The sequence below is a fragment of the Pholcus phalangioides genome, unplaced genomic scaffold (genome assembly GCF_987345545.1).
Source record: "Pholcus phalangioides strain wild (caught in Gottingen) unplaced genomic scaffold, Ppha-v1.0 ptg000008l_1, whole genome shotgun sequence".
Classification (NCBI taxonomy): domain Eukaryota; kingdom Metazoa; phylum Arthropoda; class Arachnida; order Araneae; family Pholcidae; genus Pholcus; species Pholcus phalangioides.
In genome coordinates, this window is record NW_028301601.1 from 16,849,961 (window position 1) to 16,875,089 (window position 25,129).

Genomic DNA, 25,129 nt, shown 5'->3' on the forward strand with positions numbered 1-25,129 from the left:
AAAGGATTACTTGTGTAACGTTTATTTAAATAAAAGCAGAGTCGATAACGATCTCGATGTATGTCATTTAATTTTATGTCACCATCACGAATCTACAGGTACAGGTGTATCCAAGGGAGGAATTTTACGACTCTCGTGTACGCTCCATACTGTAGAGCGACGGCGCATCCCTCGGGGCTACCCCAACTCACGATACCCTCTATAGTCCATTTAGCATTGAGCTTGTCCTGGAAGAGCATAGGTCCGCCGCTGTCCCCACCACAGGTGTCCACGTGACCGTCGTCGACACCGGCGCAGAACATCCTCTCCGTGACGAGCATTTTGTGACCAGCTTTCTTGTATTTCTGAGCGCATTCTTGTGGTCCTATCACCGGCAGGCTCAGCTCGTTCATGACCGATAAAAATGACCCGTCTTTCTTCTTGCCCCATCCCGGAACCTACACAGATAAAGAATACAATCATATAATCGAGATACTTATAGTCTATTACGGTCTATGCGAAAACAAAACTGGTATTCATTCTGAGCTTTCTTACGATTCCATGTTCTCCTCGTGCGAGGTTCATATCCGAGGTGACCTTCGATGGCAGGCATGCTGGTTGCACTCGATCCGTGAATTCTACCGGTTTGATGAGCCATATGAGAGCGATGTCATAATCGAATTGACCAGGATCGTAATCTGGGTGGATAATCATCTTTCTTGGCTATAAACACATAAAAAGAGTCCAAATGAGGTTTTGTATTTTTAACAGTGGCAACGCTGCGGTATAAATGTCATACGATAGTGTCATCATGAGCCAGATGAAGTCATTTTGCCACTGCTTATTTTCCCTACATCTGATTTACACAAGATAGAGGAGGCTTGTTCGTGTTATTTATAATTTTCCCAAACTCTCATTTTCCGAAGCTGATTCTTCCCAGCTCTGATTTACCCAAGCTCTCATTTGAGCCGCGGCAAATTTTTCCCATGGGGGTGATTTTCCAGAGATATCATTTTGAGGTTACTTCGCACCAGTCCTGATTTATACAAGCTCGCCATTCACCGAAACTGATTTTCTCCAGACCTGATTTACTCAAGGTTTCCTTCCCCGAGGCTAATTCACCTCCTGCCCTTATTTACCCATGCTCTCATTTAACCAGACTGAATTTCCCAACCCTGGTTAACCTGAGCTTCAATTCGCGAAGCTAGTTTTCCTCAGCACCGATTCACTTAAGCTCACATTTATATAAGAGAGTTTTTCCAGCATGGTCCAGTCGCTAGGTAATCTGTTTCACAGCGAGGGTCATGTTTGATGTTAGTGTTTGTAGTCCTTTCGTGGGTCGGAGGTCCGGTGGCGCAATGCCGGCCGGCGTTCGTCCCGTGGTGTTGGTGCCTAGCGGGGCAGGGTAGCCTGTTTATATCCCACAAGGGACAGAGCGGGGGCCATGTTTGGTGTTTGCATATCGCCATACAACAATTTACTACCATCGAGCTGGGTCGAAAATGAAGGTGCCATCTATCGGTGGCTAACAAGGCTGATTTTCCCCATCTCTGATTTACCCAAGCTCTTATTCACCGAGACCAATTTTTCCCAATTTTGATTTATCCATGCTCTCATTTACCGACGCTAGTTTGCCCCAGCCTTGGTTTACCCAAGGGCTTCTTACCTTCATTTTTCGGATATTTACTGCGAGCCCTTGCCTTAATTATCATGTATTCACAACACTCATTTACACACATTAGCAATAACGAATGTTCGTGCAAATTTTCGGGTAAATTCCAATTCCTACTGATCATTATGTAAATGCGCATTAACCACTTTACGATCAAGGACGTAATATTGCGTCCAAACGTGAGAGGAATAAATTCAAACAAGCTCTGTTTTCTTCCATCTCTCCTCATTATCGCGAAGCTATATTGTTACCCCTATGAGAAAAAAAAGTTGTTCTTTTTACCTCCGTTTATTTCTATACTGCTATTAGTGGTTTCTTTCCCGCAGATGATGTATCATTTTCCCTTCTAATATATATATACATGTAAGAGCCAAAGAGAACAGGCAGGGTGAGGGGTAAAAAGAGAAATCTACTTCATATGCACTCTCTTATCAACTTATCAATTACACTGATTTCCTTTCATTTGTTTTTTTTTTCCTTCCCTTTCTTCTACTTTTTTCTTCCTTCCATCTTTTCCTTTTTATAACATGCGGTTAGGGTAAGGAGAGGTTTACCATATTTATCGCTTATTCTTCAAATAGAGATCTTCGAATTTCTTGTTAATAGGCTGTAAGCCACTTGACTCGATGTGACACATTAAATGAATTTTGGAGACGAAATTTGGCCCAAAGAAACAACGACGTATGCTGCGAATCACTATTCTAACGCAGGATGGCGCAACTGGGGGAGGGAGCATTTATTAGATAAATTCAAAAAAAAATAATAATTGAAATGTACACTTACGGATCGGTACTGCACGTACTGGTCGTCTTGGCTGTCATCCCTGTAATATTTTCCGAGGTAGGTGAAGACATCTTTCGTATCGAGAGGCGTTGATCCGCTTTTCGAGACGCAATGAGCGGCCGTCATTACCCATTCCTCGCTGATGAGGGTGGCACCACACTGCAAGATCCACTTCGCCATCGATGACATGTAGATTCCGATTCCAGCCTGCCAGGGCCACTTCATCAGTTCCGAGACGGTTTTGTTAGCCACCTTATGTCGACCCTCCATATGAACACCGCATTCTGAAAGAATTGAATCTCTATAAGGTTGATTGAAATTCCTTTAAAATTCGATTCAGAGCTCCTGGAAAAATCTTTAAGGAGCGATAGAAGACATCTAAAAAGCAGTTTTCGTCATAGAATCCTTAATGAACCACTAGACGACACTGTCGCACTTGATCCCATGAAGAGCTGGTTTGGCAACTTATCGTCATCTCTATCCTGCATTGCAGAAGGGATGGCTGGTTTCACGAATCAGGAAAAGACGGACACACATTTCATGTACGGTGTTGTGGACGGGGATGCTCTGGATACGTATACACTGTGCCAGGAGTGTTTCACGTACGACCCTGCCATATCGAAAAACCTTTGAAGGAATTGCGGTGCCTGTGTGAAACGGGCTTTTTGCGCCATTCTCACATTCCTGGTACAACCTGTGTACTGCTGACAAAGGACACGTCATTGATCTTGCAAGAGTCATGATGTCAAGAAACACTCCAGGTATAGTTTTTGGTGTTCCAGAACACCGGTTTCTGTGTGGAACTGGCTTTTTTGTGGAGCCTTAACACTCATGGCATGCCCTGTATCCGGCTGACAGAGGACGCGTCAGAAATCTTGCTTGTCAAGAAACACTCCCGGTACAATATGCGGGGTTTTAGAGCCACAGTTTTTGTGCATAACAGGCTTCTGGTAGCGCTTTCACATGATATTGATAATTCCTGCATCCTGCACGTAGCTGAAAAAGGACGCGTTGATAACGCGTTAAAGAAAAACTTCCGGTATATTTCTTGAGGTGGTGGGCTTTTCTTAACTGTGTACATTTCTTAACTGGTGGACTTTTTGGCTTACCAGCCTTTTTATTTGGTCCACCAGTAAACAGAAAATATGTTCACTCGTGGGCAATGGCCTACTGCTTTTTTGCCGATCACTATGATGCCCGTCACACTGTTAGATATCATTATCTTTAATTGTCCCGACAGTATGAATTTTTATATGAAATTTCCTTGTTCTAGAGCAGGTGCGGAACAGGCTTATTGTGGTTCTCAAACACCTTTCACGCCCTGTATCCTGCTGAAAGAGGACGCGTCAGTAGTCTTAAGTATGTCTTGGCAAAAAACACTCCCGGTAGTCTCTGGGGTTCCAGAGCACCAGCTTCTGTGTGGAACGGGCTTTTTGTGCCTTGTTCACACTCCTGCCACGCCCTGTATCCTGCATGTCACTGACAAAGGACGCTTCAGTGATCTGAGAAGAGTCTTGTTGGAATACACTTCCGTTCCAGAACATTCCCGTCTGTATGAAATGCATATCCACCTTTTCCTGACTCATGAAACCAGCAGTGCCTGCAGCACTCCACGGTAGAAATGACAATATAAAGTGTCAAAACTTTATGTGTTCAACGAAAGCGCCGTCTAGCTGTTCACCGCTTGCGTCATCTATGGTACAAATTGATTTTTTGAGAGCACTCTATCATTCCTTGAAGTTTTGTTTAAGAGTTCAGAATCTTTAAGGAGCGATAGAAGACATCTAAAAAGCAGTTTTCGTCATAGAATCCTTAATGAACCACTAGACGACACATTCCGAATGCACAGTCGAGTCACTTCAATGTGAGTCCATCTTCATGAGATGCAAGGAGATGATGTCAGAAATAGGGGGTGGGGTGAGGTCGCAATAATGTGACTCGACTACTACTACTAAACCACATATCCACCTCGTCCATATTCTTCTGCGGAACTTGTAATGAATTGGTACATGTTGGAATGTGTGTGTCCGTGTCATGGATCTAACGTGAAGTTTGTTTCTGTGTAATGGTAATGTTTGTTATAGTGCTGCCATCTGCCATCTATTTTTCGAAAAATTAGTGAAGTGTAACGATTGAAGTTTTGTATTGTTGTAGGCCCGTTGCTCTCAGTGGCGATACTTAATGTGACTCGACTGTATAATGTAAGGCATTCAAAATCGTAGAACGAGTCCACTGGATCGTACCTGGCAGGCAGATTGTTTCTCGGCCGCTCCATTTGCCGTTCTTTTTGCAGATTCTCGTCTTGGATCCCTCCAGTTTGTAATATTTCTGTTTGCAATTGAAAATGGCTCGAGTTCCGACGGCGTATCGTCCCTCCGGTAGCTCTTTATTTGGATTTGCCGGAGGGGGAGTCACCATGTTCATGAAATGTTGAGGAATGCTTGACGTACCCAAAATAAGAAGAAAACGGCTTCAGTATACAAAGGAAGTAATATGTTATCATGAAAAATTATCTTATTCATACTCTTAATACGCGCACACAGTTCGGTTTCTCCACCATTTCAAGTTCCAAGGGGAATATTGACCAGGATGTCCAGGTACAGGATGGACTGGTCCATCCCAAGTGGTACACTGCGTGTCAGATTTCTGTAGATTCCATCTAGACGAGTATTTTGATAGGTAACATGGAGGAAGGTCTCTGAATATACGTCTACTCTAATTACGATAACAATAATCTACAGAATAATATCCAGAGACGCCTTATCAACATCGTGCCCCCCCCCCCGAGCAAACCAATACCCCTGGCCCATACGTAGATTAAAGTGCCTGCCTACCAATTATGTAACTTCCGAAAATCATATTAAAGAATTTCATTACGTAGCAATGAATTTATCACGTTGCACGTGCTGTGTTGAGGTCTTCCCGCCGCGACTCCTGTGTTAAGATGGATTTGATCACGCTACTGGTGTAATCAGATACCCCGTTTCCTCACATTGTTACGTACCAAACCAAAATGATTGTCTCGATGATCCTTATCGAAATTTTCAAATGCTGCGTACCGATAGGGGGCACCCGGTATGTAGGCTACTTCTGGAGTAGTGGCGTCTCAACGGAGCCCGATAATAGGGTCTCGAGTTTAACATGGTAGGGGAAGGAGTGTCTATATCTATTCTATAATATAAAATCACAAACAAACTCGAAAAGGGCCTGTTGCTAAGCAACCGAGTGACGGAAGTCTGTTACGGAAGTGGGTTCGATTCATATATCGATATTCACATTCATATATCGATATGATATCATATATCGATATTGGGTCGATATTCACATATCGGGACCCATTTGACCCATCGGGACCATGTTATGTGCATGTACCAAGAGGCTCCTACATCCTACAGCAGAGCCCTTAGGCTGGAATTTAGATTTCGAGCCCCCAAACCAGCTTTTCAGGGGCCCCTCTGTGATTAATTTATAGTGTGAAAAATCAAAAAGTGATAAGAATCGTTGTGGCCCCTGTCAGCCCTTCCTTTGTGGAGGGGGGGGGGAGGTCCATGCCGAGAGGTATATATATGTATAATATACACACACAACAGCAGTGCTCCCAACACAGGGTCGGGGTACCCGGGGAAGATTTCACGTATAAGTAAAAAGTTTTCATTTCCAGGGGCCCTTGATGGATCTCATTGTTTTCTTGCTGCTTTAACGTTGAAAAATTTCGATAGCGGAAGCAAAAGATATATCCAGTCTGGGGCCCCACCAAAAGTAAGCGAATTGGTGTCCCGGGTAATTGGTTGGGGGGTCCTGGATTTTATTCGTTGGTAAAACGAATACAAATGAAAATTTTTCATGGCACTCGCTCCGGGGGATGACCGACAAGCTTCCAAGTCGGGGGCCCCATGTTTACAGGTTTCATTTTGGGTGCCCTGGATTTTATTTGTTGGTAAAACGAATACAAATGAAAATTTTTCATAGCACTCGCACCGGGGGATGACCGACAAGCTTCCAAGTCGGGGGCCCCATGTTTACAGGTTTCATTTTGGGGCCCTGGATTTTATTCGTTGGTAAAACGAATACAAATGAAAATTTTTCATGGCACTCGCACCGGGGGATGACCGACAAGCTTCCAAGTCGGGGGGCCCATGTTTACAGGTTTGATTTTGGGGGCCCTGGATGAATCTCATTCTTTTCTGTTGTAGAATTTGCAACAGCCGAAGCCCGAGATAAAGCCAGTCTGGGGCCCCACCAAAAGTATGCGAATTGGTGTCCCGGGTAATTGGTTGGGGGCCCTGGATTTTATTCGTTGGTAAAACGAATACAAATGAAAATTTTTCATGGCACTCGCTCCGGGGGATGACCGACAAGCTTCCAAGTCGGGGCCCATGTTTACAGGTTTCATTTTGGGGGCCCTGGATGAATCTCATTCTTTTCTGTTGTAGAATTTGCAACAGTGGAAGCCCGAGATAAAGCCAGTCTGGGGCCCCACCAAAAGTATGCGAATTGGTGTCCCGGGTAATTTTTTGGGGGCCCTGGATTTTATTCGTTCGTAAAACGAATACAAATGAAAATTTTTCATGGCACTCGCACCGGGGGATGACCGACAAGCTTCCAAGTCGAGGGCCCCATGTTTACAGGTTTCATTTTGGGGCCCTGGATTTTATTCGTTGGTAAAACGAATACAAATGAAAATTTTTCATGGCACTCGCACCGGGGGATGACCGACAAGCTTCCAAGTCGGGGGGCCCCATGTTTACAGGTTTGATTTTGGGGGCCCTGGATGAATCTCATTCTTTTCTGTTGTAGAATTTGCCACAGCCGAAACCCGAGATATAGCCAGTCTGGGGCCCCACTAAAAATCTGCGTATTGTGTCCCCGCTACTGGATGTGGGGCCCTGGATTTTATTCGTTGTAAAATTGATAAAAATGAAAAATTCTCACAGGGGGGTGTCCGACAAGCTTGCAGGTCAGGGCTTCATGGAAATGTTGGCAGGTTGTAATTCGGTGCCCCTGAATGTATCTCATTGATTTTTGTGGTTTAACATTGTAAAATTTGCAACACATCGGTAGCCCAAGATATATCCAGTGTGGGGCCCCACTGAAATTCAGCGAATTGAATCTGGGGACCCCCATGGGGAAGTTTTCTGGGGATACTTGATGAATCTCATTTGTTTTTTGTTGCTTTATTATTATTTTCATTAAAATTCGCTTCTTCAGTAGGCTGGTGCTTTCACACGTCCCTTTCCCCTTTTCCATAGCACGCTGATGAAGTGGGACGAAATAAACAAGATATGTCCGGGAGAGAAGTGGGGGGGGGGGGGGTTGGCCGCCAAAGGCGGCAGGGGGGCAGAGCCCCCCTAGTATATATATATACAAATTATTGAAGCCATTATTAGCCGGTGTGGATCAATGACGATGTCATGTGCGGGGATACGGGGGGGAGCGTGGCAGGCATTACACCCCCAGAGTCAAAGGTGAAGTCGACTGATCTAATGTATATATGAATTGACATCATCATCTTGCCCCCCCCCCCCCAGCAATAATGACCGTGCCATCCCAGACTTCCAAGTCTATCCCCGCCTATGGACGATGTCGTGAGATGGAAGACTAATTTTGTATAGTTATATAGAATCGTCCCATATTCTACGGAACAGGCAAATTTTACCCGGCTCTTGAGAAGGGTACCTATCCCTCTGGATCGTCATTTATATATGGGCTAAAAAAAAACAGTAAAAATATTCTTCTGCAGACAGAAAGAAAATTATGTCGTTTTTGGCTGAATAGTGATCGAACAGCTTAACAGACCAACACCATCCATAGTAGAAGGCTTCCCCGCGAAGCTCATGACGTCACTGAAGAAGGTTATCTCACCTATAGCCATTGGATATAGCAGGCCGACGCATGCGCCGTCTTTGACTTTCCTTGAAGTACGGTATATCCAATGGCTATAGGTGAGGATGGCCTTCTTCAGTGACGTAACGAGCTTCGTGCGGAGGCCTTCTGCTATAGATGGCGTTGAACATACTCACCCGACACCTTCGAATACCGGCAGTGCCAACGCTGCCCTGACGTCATCATCCGTCTTCAGCGGCGGAAGATAATTAACACCTCCGCCTTTCGGAGCAGTGATCTCTTCGCACGATACCTCTGAAAAAGGAATGAAAAATAGTGTTCGATTTGCCATTTAATAATGTCAAATTTTATGATCACTACCGAAGCCGTGGTCAGTGCCGTTTTAATACATATGCCATATAAATTGGTGCCCAGAGAGAGGGGCATTTCGAGTCTGCCGGGGGGGGGGCGTCAGAACAGAAAAATCATTTTGCCCGAGGATCCATGATGCTTTTAAGATGGCCCTGGCAGTGATGATTAAACGTCGGCACACACACACGTGACGTCACGGTGTTAAAACCGAAGTCGAAGACCAAAACGAACGTTAAAGGTTTGCCACAGAAACTTTTCAAAAAGGCAAAATAACAGTACTAATTTCTTAAATTCAATGTCAATTCTTGGGACACCGAGAGAGATCTCTTTAAGAAGTTGGTTACAAACCCGTGCAAATAAGGGGGCAAATTCAGTCTTATTTTCTTCCTTGTGCACCGGAAGATTTCTTTGAAACGTGATATGAAACCCGTGTATACGAGACAAATCAAAGTTATTTCGAATTTTTTCGGACGGTAAAATTTATTTAAAATGTGGTACAATCCTGTATGTACCGAACAATAAATACTCAACTGAATTGTTTCAGACGGGAAAATTTCTCTCAAATGCAGGAAAAATACGATTCAATTTTTTTGGGACATCGGGATATTTCTTTAAAATATTGTACAATCCCGTTTTGGCCTGCACGGAGCAAATCCAAGTCAATCGAATATTTTGAGGCATCGTAATTTTATTTTTCCTCAAAATATGGCGCAATCCCGTATAATATCGCAACAAATCAAATTCAATTCAATTTTTTTCAGATACCGAGCAAATCTTTTACCATGTTGCGCAATCCTGTATATATTGTACGGAACACAAATGAAATTCAATCGATTTCTTAAGGGACACCTAAAGGGACAATTAATATTTACGCGAATTTTTTAATATATATCTGTTTTCTTTAAAATATATCACATTACAATGACGTACATCAGGAGCAAATCAAGTTTAATTTATAATTTTTGTACACCGGAGGATTTCTTGAAAACCAGGTACATTCCATGAAATTCGGCTGACTTTTCTATTTTGGGTACTGGGTATTACTTTAAAAAAGTGGTTCTTGACCTTTTTTTCCCCATCCCGCACCCTCAGTGCAATACGATTTACTTTTCCCGCACCCCCTCTTGGATAATCAGTTCCAAATTCCTTATTTTTTTTTTCTGTAAATCAGTCACATTAATTATCTATGATAATTTTCACGAACTCTTTTAATTATTTCAGGGAAACTACTTCATCCAACACCAATTCTGGCCATATCTCTGTATTGCTATTTAGTGGCACTTATGAGTTGTAAATGAAGGCGCCATCTATCGGTGGTCGCCTCAAGCTCGTTACAGAAAATATAGTCCACCGATCACGAGAAGAACACTGGCTACGTCACGTCGGACGATTCTATTATTTACTTTTAGGTAAAACAACTGCCCATCGAGAATAGCCAATACCTTCTAGAGTAGTCTGCTCTAGAAGGTATTGGAATAGCGCAAGAGCAACGGCGCTTTCCCGTTTGGCGTCTTTAGCGCTATTTTGGCTTCCTAGAAATTTCACTAAAAGCGCCACGGCAGTGCTCTCGATAACGTCGTCATCGCAGTGTTTTTGTTGCGTAAACACCGGCTGTTCGACAGTGTCGTCTTAAGGCAATGTCACATTAGATTCACAAAAATAAGATCTGGTTGAAATTTTCCAGAATTTACGTGGTAGGACCTCAGAAAAATCACTTTGCCCGGGAAAGCCCGTGATGCTTTTAAGACGGCCCGGCTGCTCGAGCACTTACGGCACATTATTTGAATACAAAAATATATTTTTTATTCTGCAGAAGGGATCAAAAACTCCAGCCTTTTTTTATTAATCAGTTCCATGCATCGAGCTGAAGCCGAACACTGCTCGTATAAAACATTTTCGACCATGGCCCCCCAGAAGGATGGGCTACTACACCGCACACGAACTCCGGTCATATATCGCCATACGGTAATTTGCAACCAGTGGAGTTGGGTGGGAAATGAAGGCTCCATTCATCGGTGGTCGCCCTAGGCACGGTAGATAAAGAACTTGCTTCGAATGTTTCAAGCCCGGATTCGAACCCATGGACCTTGATGGTAACCTGCATAGTGGAAGACGAGCTGAAGACGAAGGATGGGCTGACAAAATCCAGCCTATAGGAGAATTCTTATAATTTTCTTTTTTTTTTTCCACACTGTAAATTCAGAATGGACGAGAGATCCCAGCCAGGATCCCTGCTGCAGCATGAGAGGACCATTCTTCCGATGCCCTTAAGCATGGCCCCCACATCTTGCAGCCGGGCTCTCAGATCGGAATCTTCCTCGGGTCACTCTAAAATGAATTTATAGTTGTAAAAAACGATTAGAATCATCCAGGGCCCCAGGGCTGGATCCCTGTCAGCCCTGCCCTTGGGGAGACATGCCCTTAAGGTGGCTATAGACGTAACTGCAAACTTGACAAGCAGGCATACTCAATCTTTTTATTTGTCACTACTGCATTTGTCACCTATTTAAAAAGTCCATATGAGTAGCTTCCGTGGAGAAAGTAAAAAAGGAAAAAAGACACGATGATATGGCTATAAGAGAAGGTAAACAGAAGACTAATTGCTAGCAGGTGCCATTCTCTTTTGCTGCGGTATAGAAATTAAACCGAAGAAAATGCCATATAATTTACGGTATTAATAAATTATTATTATATTAATGATACTCCTTTTGTATTAAATTATTAATTTTGAAGTAATTTTACTCCCTTTGTTACTAAGTGATCACTACTCCCTTCGAATTTTTTTTCTGCATCAAATATTTTAGTTCAAAATATTAAATTTAATAAAAATTCAAATTTTTTAAATTAAAAAATTTAATTTACTTCCAAAACTTTATAACAACAGTTTTCGAGAACATCTTTTAACAAACGCCAACACAAAAAGCGCAGCTCACTCAATCGGGAAGACTGACGGAGTTCACAGAAGTGTGAAGAATACCCTCGTAACAGAGATTTGCGCCAAGGCAGCCTTTAAGCCGGGTTTTCCTAGGAATAGGTTTGTTGCGCAGCGTGAACCCTATCTCGCGCCGACAGAAACGAGTTACGTAATCACGCTACGCGTTTGTGTTTTCCTATCGAGGCGCATCAGATCAGGGCGGCTATATATAAAGTATATGGCTTTGGCATCAGCTTCTCTGTCGTCTGCATGCTCCGGTTTGAAGGGAAGGAAAATAAAACACACATGAGTGAAGAGAACATAAGTCAAAACTCGCGGCGCATGACGCATTTGACTCCTCCAGAAGCAGTCGGCCAATCACGCCCGACGTAAAGCGCTGTCGTGAGCCGTATTGCGCTCTGTAGGAAAACGGTCATGCTGCTTTTCTTACTGGTGAGTGGACGGCGTGTCGCGCTGCGCGAATCACGTTGCGTGCGGCACAGGAAACCTGCTCCTAGGAAAACCCGGCTTTACTGGCAACCCGGGATAATTTTTATCCTTTCCTCGCGCCGAAATGAACCCTCTCCAGAGAGGGGGGTTTCGCGTAACTCTTCTCGTGATCTGAGGACTATATTTTATCTATGTTCTTCCTCCGGGTTATACAGCTTCAAAAAAAAAAACAAGAAAAACAGCCTTCACGCTTTCTAGACCAGCATCTTATCACCACGCCACTCGGATGCATTTCAAGGGAACTGATGTATATTTTTTTGATATTACGCCCAGGTGGATTCGGAAAAGAAAAGTCATCTGCTACAAGATTCCACGGGTTACATTTAGAGATGATGACTTCAGGAAGAAAATTTAACTTTGCTCTCACTGGGACTCTAACCCCGGTCTGTCATTTGGCGGACGAGCACTCTACCCCTAAGCTATTAAGCAGATGAAATTTTTCATCCTTGACGCATACAACATATGTTGATGTTGAATGACTCCGCAGGCTCTACATCGTCTCCATCTGGTGGCCTAAGTCATTCGCGAGCTGTTAGTTGTGCTGAAGTTTTTGCTGCTGAAGTTACTTCGAGTTACATTGAGAAAAAATTTCAATGAATTGTTCTTTTCAATTGATTCCAGCGGGTACAACAATGTACAGGGTGTCCAGTTAGTCTTAACTCGTCCTTCGTCTCATTAAGCATTCGTCGTAGAGAAATGGTTTCAGTTTAAAAAGTGCTCAAAATGTGTTCAAAAATCACCCTGTACTGGTTTTGGAAGTTCAAATACAGTATGTCCCTGTCTCTTCTGATGCCGACAAAAACAAATTCATGTGTCAAATTGCAATATTCGATGAGATATTTGAATTCAAAATCGGTAAAAACTACTAAAAGAACAGCATAAACTAACGAACAATGCCCCTTTCCTTTATGAATGCTGTTCTCTCTCAAATTTTCTCAAATTTTTGAGTTCAAATATGTCAGCAAGTGTTCACATGCAAACATGATTTTTTTTTTGTTTTGGCCTCAGAGGAGGGAGACAGGACAACAACATTCTAATTGCGTTTTTAGGACAGGGAGTCCTAAAAAATTTACACAAAATCCTAGTTATGGTCCTGCAAATGAATATGCATTAATATAATTGGTATCCCCTAATGGTGGATCACCGTATTTCATCACCTGTAACGCAGGATGGCTTTTCGTCAGACCATTGCTCCGTCATCAGGCAAGTCAATCTCTGCGACCCGACAAGGTGATATCCTTTGCTGCAATTGAAATCGAGCACCGAACCCCACTGGAAAACTGCCGTGTGGTCGTCGCTCGATGCACCGTTCGCAATCGAGCCTGGATTTTTGCAGTTTCCTGGACAAACGAGACGTTGGAATTTAATCAGAGAAAAAGATAAATGATAAATTTTATGGAAAAAATAAATGAATCTTTCCCTTTCTCATTTACCTATTGCCTGTTCGCCGAAAGGGAAACTCTTTAGCTTTGAGTAGAGACTTGCGAATGGATCGAAGGCTTGCTTCGGTGTCTTGCGAGCGTAGTTTGCTTCGAGAGCGTTGGATACGCCGCTCGTGACGATATTCTTCGAGAGTTCGAGACTTTTCCAATCACTTTGTCCTGCAAAAATATCAAAAATTATGAACTGTAATCTCAAGGAGAATGTGTCGAATTCGCGATAGAATGGCACGTACAATAACTAAACTTCTTCTTAACCAGGCGTCCTAAAGCAGGGGGGGGGGGGTCCGGGACCCTTTGAGAGTCTTTGGGAACTACAAGAGAATTTAATGAGTTTGGATGAGGAAACAATTACATCATTTTTGTTCTGAAGGTTATTCTGAAACGGAGTCTGTGGCCATCATTTTCTTGGTACAAGGGATTCGTGGCCTTCAGAAATTTGTAAAAGTGGTCCTTGGACGCCAGTAATTTGTAATAAGGGTCAGTGACCTGCATTTCATTAGTGGGAAAGGGGGTTCGTAACCTGCATTTCATTTATGGGGAAAGCTGTCCGCAGCATTTGTTCTATTCGCAAAATGGGTCCGTGACCTTCATTTTGTTGGTACAAGGGGGGTCCATGACCTACATTTAATTGATAAAAGGGGGGGAGCGGTCTTCATTTTAGTACAACGGGGTCCGTCATCTCCATTTTTAATGATAAAGGGACCTGTGATCTGCATTTTATTGGTACAAGTAATCGTTCTTCAGCGTTATTTTGTTAATAACATTAGAAACATCTTCAACATTATTTTCTACGGAAATCAGTCCGGACCTCCAAGTATTGACGTTATAGCCGAGGTGTCGTAATCATCGGTTTTATATACATTATTCATAACCAAGTATGTTTGTCATTAACTAAATTCCTTTCTACTACATGATTGTTGAAGTTTTTTTATTCTCTTGCCTAGATTTCAAGATAACATAAAAAGTTCCTTAATTTTCCACCAGGTGGCATTCTAATCCATCTTACCATTTGGCGCGTACTCGTATTGCTATACCCCTATGCTACTTCCATGATTCTATGTACCATATTTCAGGAGTTATTCAAGATTATGTGAAAAATTTCCAATGTTCTTTATTTCTCTAAATATTTATCCTTTTTGCTCCCGGGCATCTTAAAATGATTCTTAGAGGCAGAAAATGATTTAAGAGACTGCGCATGCGTCGTATACGAGATATTTAAGTGGTCATAACTTTTGATTGGATGAAGATAGAGCGATGGAAGCACTGTCTAGTTATTCTAAATCAGACAAGCGCTACACAATAATAACAACTAAAATGCCACCTGGTGGAAAATTCATGAACTCTTTTACCTTTTATTGACAAATCTACGGACTCTCTAACTTACCGACTTTCAAATGATATAACTTGGAAACCGTGACAGATATAAAGGTTAAGAAACAAGTTGTTCGTTTATTGGGCAGGCCTAGAATTTCAAATACGTCGGTTTATGGAATTAGTTACAACTTCAGCTAATAGATGACACACCACAGTCACTGCAAAATATCCTTTCAAACAGGGAAGGATATTGTCAGTGGGTATTGTCCATGTATTGTCCATGTTTGTTAAACATGAGTCAAATTACATTACGATGGATTCGAAACGGTCGCCCCCGTGCCTAGCAATAGCATGACTAAAGTGACGAATGAAGTTAAGAGCCACTTTCCTGCGATTCATCTACTGCAATAGATGCGTAGGTCTCACAGCCAGGCCCGGAACTAGCGAGGGCGGGGGCATGCGGGTCTGGTGCCCCAAGCGTTGGATCAGAGGGGACGCAAGTTGCAGCCTTAAACCTTCCATTCAACATTGCAAGGGGACGCCAAAGTGTGTGCTTGTCCCGTGTGATCAAACATCTAGTTGCGGCTCAGCTCACAACTGTTCAATCTGAGATATAGCGTTTGATTTCCATTGCTTTAAACAAAAGGTGTTCAATCTATAGGAGAATGCGGGTTAATTCATTCATTTGAAAACGTGAGCTCGCAACTTAATTAAGTGATCGCGAACAGCACCGCGGGTCACTCAAGTGATCTGTGAATGTGCCGCAGGTCGCTTGAATTGTGTCGTCGGTCCCTCAATTGATCAGTAAATATGCCGTGGGTCACTCCAGTGAGCTGAAAATATGCCGCGAGACGCCCAAGTGATCTGGAACTGTGTTGCAAGTTATGCAAGTTATCTGAAAATGTGCCACCAGTCACTTAATTCCTCTGAAACAGTGCCACGGTGGTCTTTAAACATACCGCGGAAGATCTGGGAATGTGCCGCGGGTCGTTTAAGTGATCTGGGAATGTGCCGTGGTGATATGTAAGTATGACAGGGGCCACTCGAATGATATGGGATTGGGCCGCGAGTCGCTCAGTTGATCTGAAAATGTATCACTTAGTTTATATTTACAAAATTAGATTCGAAGTGGCGGGCCGCATCAGATGACTCCGACTTTGACCTTTGAAGACCGGACGCACCTCGCTTCCCAACTTATAGAGATATCGAAGCGTTCCCGGAGGATGGGTGTATCCGGAAAAGTTTTATTATAAACAACAAAACATATGCAAAAATATATATAAGATGATCGTCAATTTGAAATCATATAACAGGTGATTAAAATCGAAACAACAAACGCCAACAACCGACTGCCACATTTGGCCAACGGGCCATGGGTCGAGCTTGTACGCTGTAAACAATGACGTTCAAATGACCCCCACGGAAAGAAATAGTGTAATAAAAACGACTGTGGTGCCACATCTATATATAGATGTGGCAGCACAGTCTTAGTTAAAATTGTAATAAATTTTGCAAGCCGGTGTATTTAAAATTCTAAGCCTGCCCATCAGACGTGCACAACTTGTTTCATCTTTCTATTTATCACTGTTTCCATGTTACGTCATTTTGAAGTTAGGGTGTCCTTTCTGGAATCACCCGTACTAATATGATTCAGTATATACCTGTTAACAGAGAAGAACCCTCTGATGGTAACTCTTGTAGGAGTGCAGCCCAGGGATGATCGGCCTCAGCTGTATAGCTCTCATTTACCAGAATGCCTTGGAATTGGTTCAAGACCCGAGTATCATCATCTTTGAACGACAAATAAATAATAATTATCTTCTAATTATGTTTTGAAATATAAAGTGAATAGCAAGTTTAAAAAAAATGGCTCTTTTATACCTTTGGTGTCATGTTCGGAGCAAATGTAATTTCCAACAGTACGTTCGGGTTGGAGTTTCCTGCATCTGTGATGTAAATGGAAAGAAACATAATGGAAAAATATGAACCTATAAATATGTTTTATTCAATATTTAGTGGGTGTTTCAGAGAAGCGGGGTGGGTAAGGAATGTCCAGCACCTCCTAGAGATAGAAGGCTTCCGCACGGGGGTTGCCAAGTTCATCTGTAACGTCATTAAGACTACTTTTGAATCGCAGCATCCTATTTCGTTTCTTCTTATTTTGGCGTAGAATCTTCCTGGTTGGCTCGCAAATACCTCATGATGATTGGATATGAGACAGAAATCGCCAATTCTGAGCCCTATAATTTCTTTTCCGCACAACGATGATACTGGCACGAACTGAGATTTCCCCCCCCCCTGAATATTCTGAGGGAAAATGGACTACTTGCTGACGTCACTAGCAGCGTGCGAAGGCCTTCTATCTCTAAAAGGTGCTGGAATGTCCTGAGGATTGCGTAGAGCGGAACAAGACGTTTAGACGCGGCCATTCGGACCCATGCCGTTTCAACGACAGCTGTTTGGACGCTGTCTCGTGGGCGCGTCCAATCAGCCAGATCATTAGTCTTCATAACGTATAATCATTATTAATGAAATTAATCTTTATTATATCAACATTGCATATCGCATCATTTCTTCATTATTACACATATCACATTCCCGGAAAAAAAAATCTCGTAAAAACACACCAATGAGAAATTTGAACGCATAAAATGTGCAAAAAGCGTAAAGCACAAAAAAATGTCATCAGCGTCGTCAATGTAATAGCAGAATCACATTATATGTTGAAGTTTTTCGTTGCAAGCACAGTAATTACTCGATCATTCTTCCGTTACGGGAGTTCTTATGATTCAGTCTACGCCGCTTAATGCGATCACATCGGGACTCGATTTTTCTGATAACTACTACTACTACTACTGAACCAGGCATGCACCTCGTTCATATTCCTCTGCGGAACTTCCAACGATTGGTGTGTGTGTGTATAGTGAACCTTCCGCGTGCAGATTGTTTCTGCCATCAATTTTTCTAACTGTGCATGAAGTGCGAAGATTGAATAGTATGTTTCTGATAACCATATCCGAAAAGTCTCGTTTGCAGGTACAGTGACCATACATCTCGTTTGGTCAAACAATTTTATGACAATTACAGACAATTTTATTTGATAATTATTATTTATTTCATAGTTATTCTGTTTGATATAATTTTTTTTATCCATAATTCCATTTTTTCCATAATTGGTTGCAAAAAATATTCAATCTCGTTCCATAATTTTTAAAATTCTGGTCTAAAACAGGACCTTTTCATCCCCTCTCAGCTAAAATGATACCTGCGTTTTTATTGCTTAGTCATTGGGAGGCATTAGGACGAAATTATGTAATGTATATCATGAATATTACGACATTTTTTTGAATGTACAATACGTTTCATAGATCTCTTGAGAAATTTTCTCGAGAAAAGGAATTCGAATCTCGTCTGAAAGATACTGATCAAGAGCTGAAAGAAAGGGTTTTTTTTGTCATACATTTGCCTTAACTATTGGAAGGACATAGCAAAAATCTGCTGTACACCCATAAGGGCGGCTCTGGTGTGCCGTGAGAATTTGAATGAAAATAATGAGGCACTTTGGGCAGTTTTTTTTTACAATGAACTCAAATAGTATCAAGTGTTGATGGTAGTTTTTACCCCGTTTATGCACAAAAAAACCATTTTTGAAAGCTTGCTTATTGCGCATGCTCATGTGTATCATCAAAGCAGGTGTTTCGCTTTCCTGGTTCAAGACCAGCCCATTCGTGGGGGGAAATCGACAAAATGAAAACGAAGATTCGAGCAAATATTTACTGGAACGTTCAAAAACTCATTTTCCGTCCAAGAAACGTAAGCCATCCAAGAAAATATGAGTTTACCACAAACAATCGGCTTCTCAGGGCGCAGGTGAATCATCATACGAAGTACGTTTGGATCAACAAGATTAATGTTATTCATATGATGTTTTACGGTAATAAATAACAAGGTTTGAAGCAACAAATTATGCAACTTATTTTGACGTCTTTATAGGGGGAGGAAAATGTTGAAACATTCTGTCAAGATTTATTGTGATTGAAATGCTCCAAAAAAACTGATGTTGGAAATAAGCTGCTAAATTTCAAGAGTCAACTTAGATTGAGGTCTGATTGCAACTGGGGTGTATCCCATTCCCCTAAATTTTTCGCTCATTCGAATTTACCTTTCTGGGTCTGGCTATAGCCCACTTAGCGACCACCCTGGACCGTAATTACAGTCCCATTTGAGTGCATAAAATAACCAAAGTGCTACAACATCAACATAGTCATAGAACTTGATATTTTGTGAGGAAATTCGTACCTAGAGCTCTTTAAAACCCTCAAACTGACTCATGCGGCATTTTTGAGCGAAGTGTGACGTCCGCATTATCGCTATAGCCAATTCCGTTCCCTATCCTGCTTTTTTGTAAACGATTAAACGTCAATAGAAGCGGCAAAACCTGTTTTTTGTTAAAAGATGGGGGGGGGGGGGACGATAAGTCCCCATGCCCCTTTCTTGGCGCCTTGACTGCACTTGTCTATAAAAAAGAGTATACTTATTGTCCATCTCTGAGAAAAGAACAGATTTGCCGCACCAAGTAATATTTTCAAAAATCGCTGAAAAAAAAAGCAGTATCGGGAACAGCGATTGACTGACATTCTGTACAGTGTCTCTCGAAGATAGCGGATGAGTCAACTTGGGGTTTCATGGGCTAAGTATAAGTTTACTCTCTATACAACGCTACACCATGATATACTCTCTCTCTCCCTGTCATTACACACCCGAATATGGTAAAGTAATGTTACTACTTACGTCTTATCGAAGTCATCGTTTCGACGTTGTCCTATTTCTACTGATGCAGCTGCAGTCAGTAACAATGCTTCATAAACAAAAAATAAAAATCTTAACAAAGTTTTAACATAGCATTTGCATATAAGTATAAATATATGTGCATACCGATATTTACATTTTTGTATTTCTGACATGAACTGGAATCAAGGCACTGAGATTTCTGTTGGTCGTACTGTCTTTAGATCACATTCTGTGTACTAGCTTGATATCCCACAAGTCACGCGTAAGCGGGTATGGGCTCCTCGGTGAGCTATAGGGGGGGGGAGGGAGAAAAGAAGCGAATCGCCGAGGGTGTGCATAATTATTGGGGGGGAGGGATGTACCTCCACCCTCCCACCTATGCTAATAATACAGTTTTTCACTGAACGAGGATGGGGGGCGCCCCCCATCCTCATCGCCCTCCACTGAATCTTCCTATAAGTCGGTTGTTAAGTTTCAACACCATTGAAGTTGCTGATATACAATATAAAGGGATTTTCTTTTTACTTATTTTTCCAACTTCGAGGCACGAATTCAAGCCGGTCCCCCATTTGAAAAATTATCTTCTGACTCTATGAATGATTACATAAATAAGCTACGGCTGTGGCGTATTTACTGGGGGGGGGAAGGGGGGGAATCAGGGCGGCAAGTTCAGAGAGGTAGCAATTTTGAGGAATGAATGGTCAAAAAAAGTTAGTAGAATGGGAGAAGGGCGAAAACATTTTTATAACACGAAATAAATCCGCCTCTGCCACGTTACAGTAAAGGACTAGGTCAGGAAGTGATCAAAAGAGTGGCCTAGAGAGAGCAAACACGTGAGTGCGCAAAAGAGTGACCTAAAGAATGTGCAAGTATGTGAGTGACCAAAACAGTGTGCAAGCATTCGTACGGCTAAAACAGTGACTTAGAGAGTGCGTGAGCATACGAGTGACCAAAAGAGTGACTTGGAGCGTGACCAAGCATGTGAATGACCAAAAAATGACATAGAGCATCTGAATGACCAAAAAATGACATAGAGCATGTGAATGTCCAAAAAATGACATAGAGCATGTGAATGACCAAAAAATGACATAGAGCATGTGAATGACCAAAAAATGACATAGAGCATGTATAAACGTGTAAATGATCAAAAGAATAATCTATAAAGCAAGAAGCATGTCAATATGCGACCAAAACAGTGACTTAGAGAGTGCGTGAGCATACGAGTGACCAAAAGAGTGACTTGGAGCGTGACCAAGCATGTGAATGACCAAAAAATGACATAGAGCATCTGAATGACCAAAAAATGACATAGAGCATGTGAATGTCCAAAAAATGACATAGAGCATGTGAATGTCCAAAAAATGACATAGAGCATGTGAATGACCAAAAAATGACATAGAGCATGTGAATGACCAAAAAATGACATAGAGCATGTATAAACGTGTAAATGATCAAAAGAATAATCTATAAAGCAAGAAGCATGTCAATATGCGACCAAAACAGTGACTTAGAGAGTGCGTGAGCATACGAGTGACCAAAAGAGTGACTTGGAGCGTGACCAAGCATGTGAATGACCAAAAAATGACATAGAGCATCTGAATGACCAAAAAATGACATAGAGCATGTGAATGTCCAAAAAATGACATAGAGCATGTGAATGTCCAAAAAATGACATAGAGCATGTGAATGACCAAAAAATGACATAGAGCATGTGAATGACCAAAAAATGACATAGAGCATGTATAAACGTGTAAATGATCAAAAGAATAATCTATAAAGCAAGAAGCATGTCAATATGCGACCAAAACAGTGACTTAGAGAGTGCGTGAGCATACGAGTGACCAAAAGAGTGACTTGGAGCGTGACCAAGCATGTGAATGACCAAAAAATGACATAGAGCATCTGAATGACCAAAAAATGACATAGAGCATGTGAATGTCCAAAAAATGACATAGAGCATGTGAATGTCCAAAAAATGACATAGAGCATGTGAATGACCAAAAAATGACATAGAGCATGTGAATGACCAAAAAATGACATAGAGCATGTATAAACGTGTAAATGATCAAAAGAACAATCTATAAAGCAAGAAGCATGTCAATGTGCGACCAAAAGAGTGACTTGGAGCGTGTGCAAGTATGTGAGTGGCCAACACAGTGTGCGAGCGTGAGAGTAACCAAAACAATGTGCAAGCATGCGAACGGCTAAAACAGTTAAAGAGTGTGAGAGCATGGGAGTGACTTGATGACACAAGTGTACAGTCAAATCTCGATATGTTTAATGTGCAGCGGTCGACAAAAAACTTATCGTTAGTTATCGTTAGTTCGGAATTAGTTATCGTAAGTTATCTTTAGTTCGAAGAATTGGAAATTTTGATTTCAGACTGGGGAAAAAGAGATTCATTATAAAATGGCGCTATTTACGAATATCGCATTAGTAAACCAACTGGAGATGAAGAAATTCATAAAGATAAGTCATTCTAATTTAATCATATTGTCATATTTTTAGAATATTCTCATTCAATAATTATTGAATGAGAGTATTTAGAAATAGAGACGTACATACTGTATTATGGAAACGGACGCATACATGATACTCGTATAAATGAAACGGATTATAAACAAAGTGTATATAGGATTATTTTCGGTCAAAAAATGCAGGGATTGTTGGCTGTCCCGTTTTTTTTTGTTCTTTCATGAGAAAGTCATTCGATTTTTGCAAACAGGCAAATGAATCTGCTAAATTCTGTTGCTAAAATTGAATTTAATTCAGTTAATGCTACTTTTTAAATTTCTCTCGTTCCCGAAAACTTCGACTTAAAGGAAGAAAACTTCGAATTAAGGGGAAAATTTTAGCTCTAAAATACGGAAAAAGTTCTGGGGCTGAGTGAAAAACTTCCACTAAAACAGATGTTCGAGTTATCGGAGTTCGACTTGTAGCCAATTCAAAGGTTTTTAACAGCTGGCAGATGCGAAGATGAATTTCTGGGAAAGAGAGAAAATTCAAGGGAAAGAGGGTGTTTTTTCGGCCCGAAATACACCGAGAAATTGAATTTTCAGGATGTCATGCCAAAACGAATATTAGGAAAGAAAAGCGATTTGTCTCCTCCGGGAATGGGACCCGGGTTCCCTTGGATACCGGGCAAGTGTGAAATACACCAGAGACACACTTGCGCACTTGCCCGGTATGCAAGAAGAACCGGGTTCGATTCCCGGAGGAGACAAATCACTTTTCTTTCCAAATATTAATTTCGGCATAACATCCAGAAAATTCAATTTCTCAGAGAAAATTCATCTTCGTATCGGCTCGTGTGGGTAGTGACATCATCCTCGGTTATAGCGAAATGATTGTGCTTGCAAGAGTAGGTAGGGGGGGTGCGGGGGAAAGGGAATGTGGGGGTTATAGCACAGGGTGGTGAATTCGAGGAAAGAGTTGTCAAAAAAATTAGACTAGAATGGGAGAGGGGAGGGGGAGTTCGTCCAGCTGCCCACAGGCTGAGAAATCATAAATGAGTCTTTGCGCTGGAGAAGCCGCACATATACTCAGAATACACTCTCCAGCATGTACCAGTTCGTTAGAAATTCCACAGAGGAATGTTTATGTGACTTTAGAAAAAGTTTATCCGATCAATGGTAATTGTCATGATAAGATATAAGCTATCATTTCTTTGATGAGTGACCATAATTTCCCTGGCATTGACCAGGAGAGCTCAGCCGCTTCAACCCCCACCAATGGAAGGATTTGAATGTTCTTCCTCACCTCAACCTATTGATCAGAAACGTCTGAAAGGAGTGGAAAATAAGTGGGAATTGTGTGTGTATCTGAGAATTTCATGTATAAATTCTCAACTTACCAACATGCAGCAGAATCCGCGCAATCATCTCTCCCTCTGTCAATTCCTATATTCTAAGTAAGAGAGAAGGACTCTTCCCAGCGTGTGTTGAACTTAAGGACTAACAAGACGTCCACTTTAATAGCTGCTCTATACGGAACAGTTTCGAAATGTTTATAATGTTTAAAAAAAGGCATCATCATCATCATCGTTCGTAAGAGAGAAAAAGACATCAAATGATGGCTTTCTCAATTGCAACGCAATGGGTGAACAAACACGAACGTCTTGGGAGGTCAAATTGAGGGTAAATATTTGCCATTTCGATCGAATTCGCAATTTGGCTTTGCTTTCTTTCATTCTGGAAACACTTATAGTCTGATGAGGATTCGTTTTAACGTTCAGCAAAACACATTTGATGTCATCGCATAACCGAATATAAACAAATTCGAAACAAAAAACAATCACGGACTTTTTTGAACTAACAAACAACATTAACATCATAAGAAAAGTGAACGAAACATGATTTCGTTCGGTAAGTGCCTTTCAATCGTTATGTGCCTTTTAAGCCGGATTAAAATGCCTTTCATTAAAATAGGCGTTGATCATATGTCGGGAGATGAATTTTCATATTTACAGTCACGCAAGTTGTCATAATCAAGTTGATCATGTATCAAGAAACATACAAAAACTCGATTCTGCAAATACGGGAAAATATTTGAGAGGTCGTCAATTGCCTCCAATTTCATCATCAAGATTGCTAGTTATTGCCAAGTACTGCTAATCACTCTATTGCCATATAACTGAAGTATTTCCCATTGACTGCAGGGTCAATGAAACTAATTATGGGGTGACAATTATGGCCTGTATTTTATTGAACATTCCTGTATTTCTGGCTGTGCTGTCCCGGCAGTTTCATCAAAATTCATAAATTATAGAGATGAGCGATAATGCAATTAGAGATTGTAGTAGGTCTCATGATCAAAGGCCCGAAGAAAAATTGAAATAGCAGTTCTGTTTTAGTTAGAAAACTGTTATTGTTTCTCAGTGTATCGGCGCCATCTACAGTCAACAAAGGTGAATAAGTCGTTGCCAAAAAGGGTAGTGGGTGTGCGTCCTCATTTGGGAGTTATTAAGTCTGGTGACCATAATTTTTTTAAACTTGTATATTAATATTTCTAGAGTGTTTATTAGTTACACATATAAAATAATTTAAAAAAATGTTACAGGTTTGAAAATAGAAAGAGAATCTCGCTTTTAGAGAGTTAGAACAGTGTTCTCTCTGAACTTTTTGCACCTGCGGACCAGTGAAAAGTGAGAACAATTTTCGTGGACTGCATAAATGAGAGGAACAGTTTGCAGACGGGCAGAAACAAATAAATAGTTTGCGGACCACAACAAAAAATAAATATATGGGAAAATAGTTTGCGGCGGAGTACCGTATTTACGCATGGGCCAAACCGGACACGGCCCGGAAGGGGGGGGGGGCTCAGAAAAACGAGAGGTAGTTCAATTTTTCTTAAATTTCCCAGGTAAGAATTCAGAAAAATCTATTAACCCGGGAGCCCGTGATGCTCTCAAGACGACCATTGTTTGCGGACCAGCAAAAAAAATAAAAAAAAAAATACAGTGAAATCCGGATATAACCGATACTCAGCGGGCCACGAGAAAATATGCGGACCGGTGAAAATTGAAAAACA

At 41.5% G+C, this 25,129-nt stretch overlaps 1 protein-coding gene across 1 annotated transcript; it reads right to left on the minus strand.

Moving 5' to 3' along the window:
• Positions 1–23,590, minus strand: LOC149083915 (limulus clotting factor C-like). The gene is made up of 11 exons (XM_089234290.1): positions 23,454–23,590; positions 19,601–19,667; positions 16,691–16,755; positions 16,471–16,599; positions 13,487–13,654; positions 13,211–13,393; positions 8,455–8,572; positions 4,678–4,874; positions 2,435–2,718; positions 535–702; positions 1–437 (listed from the first exon to the last, which is right to left on the minus strand). Exons 1-11 carry the CDS (start codon positions 23,479–23,481, stop codon positions 93–95), a joined length of 1,752 nt encoding a protein of 583 aa, XP_089090416.1. The 5' UTR covers positions 23,482–23,590; the 3' UTR covers positions 1–92.
• Positions 23,591–25,129: the final 1,539 nt, after the last annotated feature.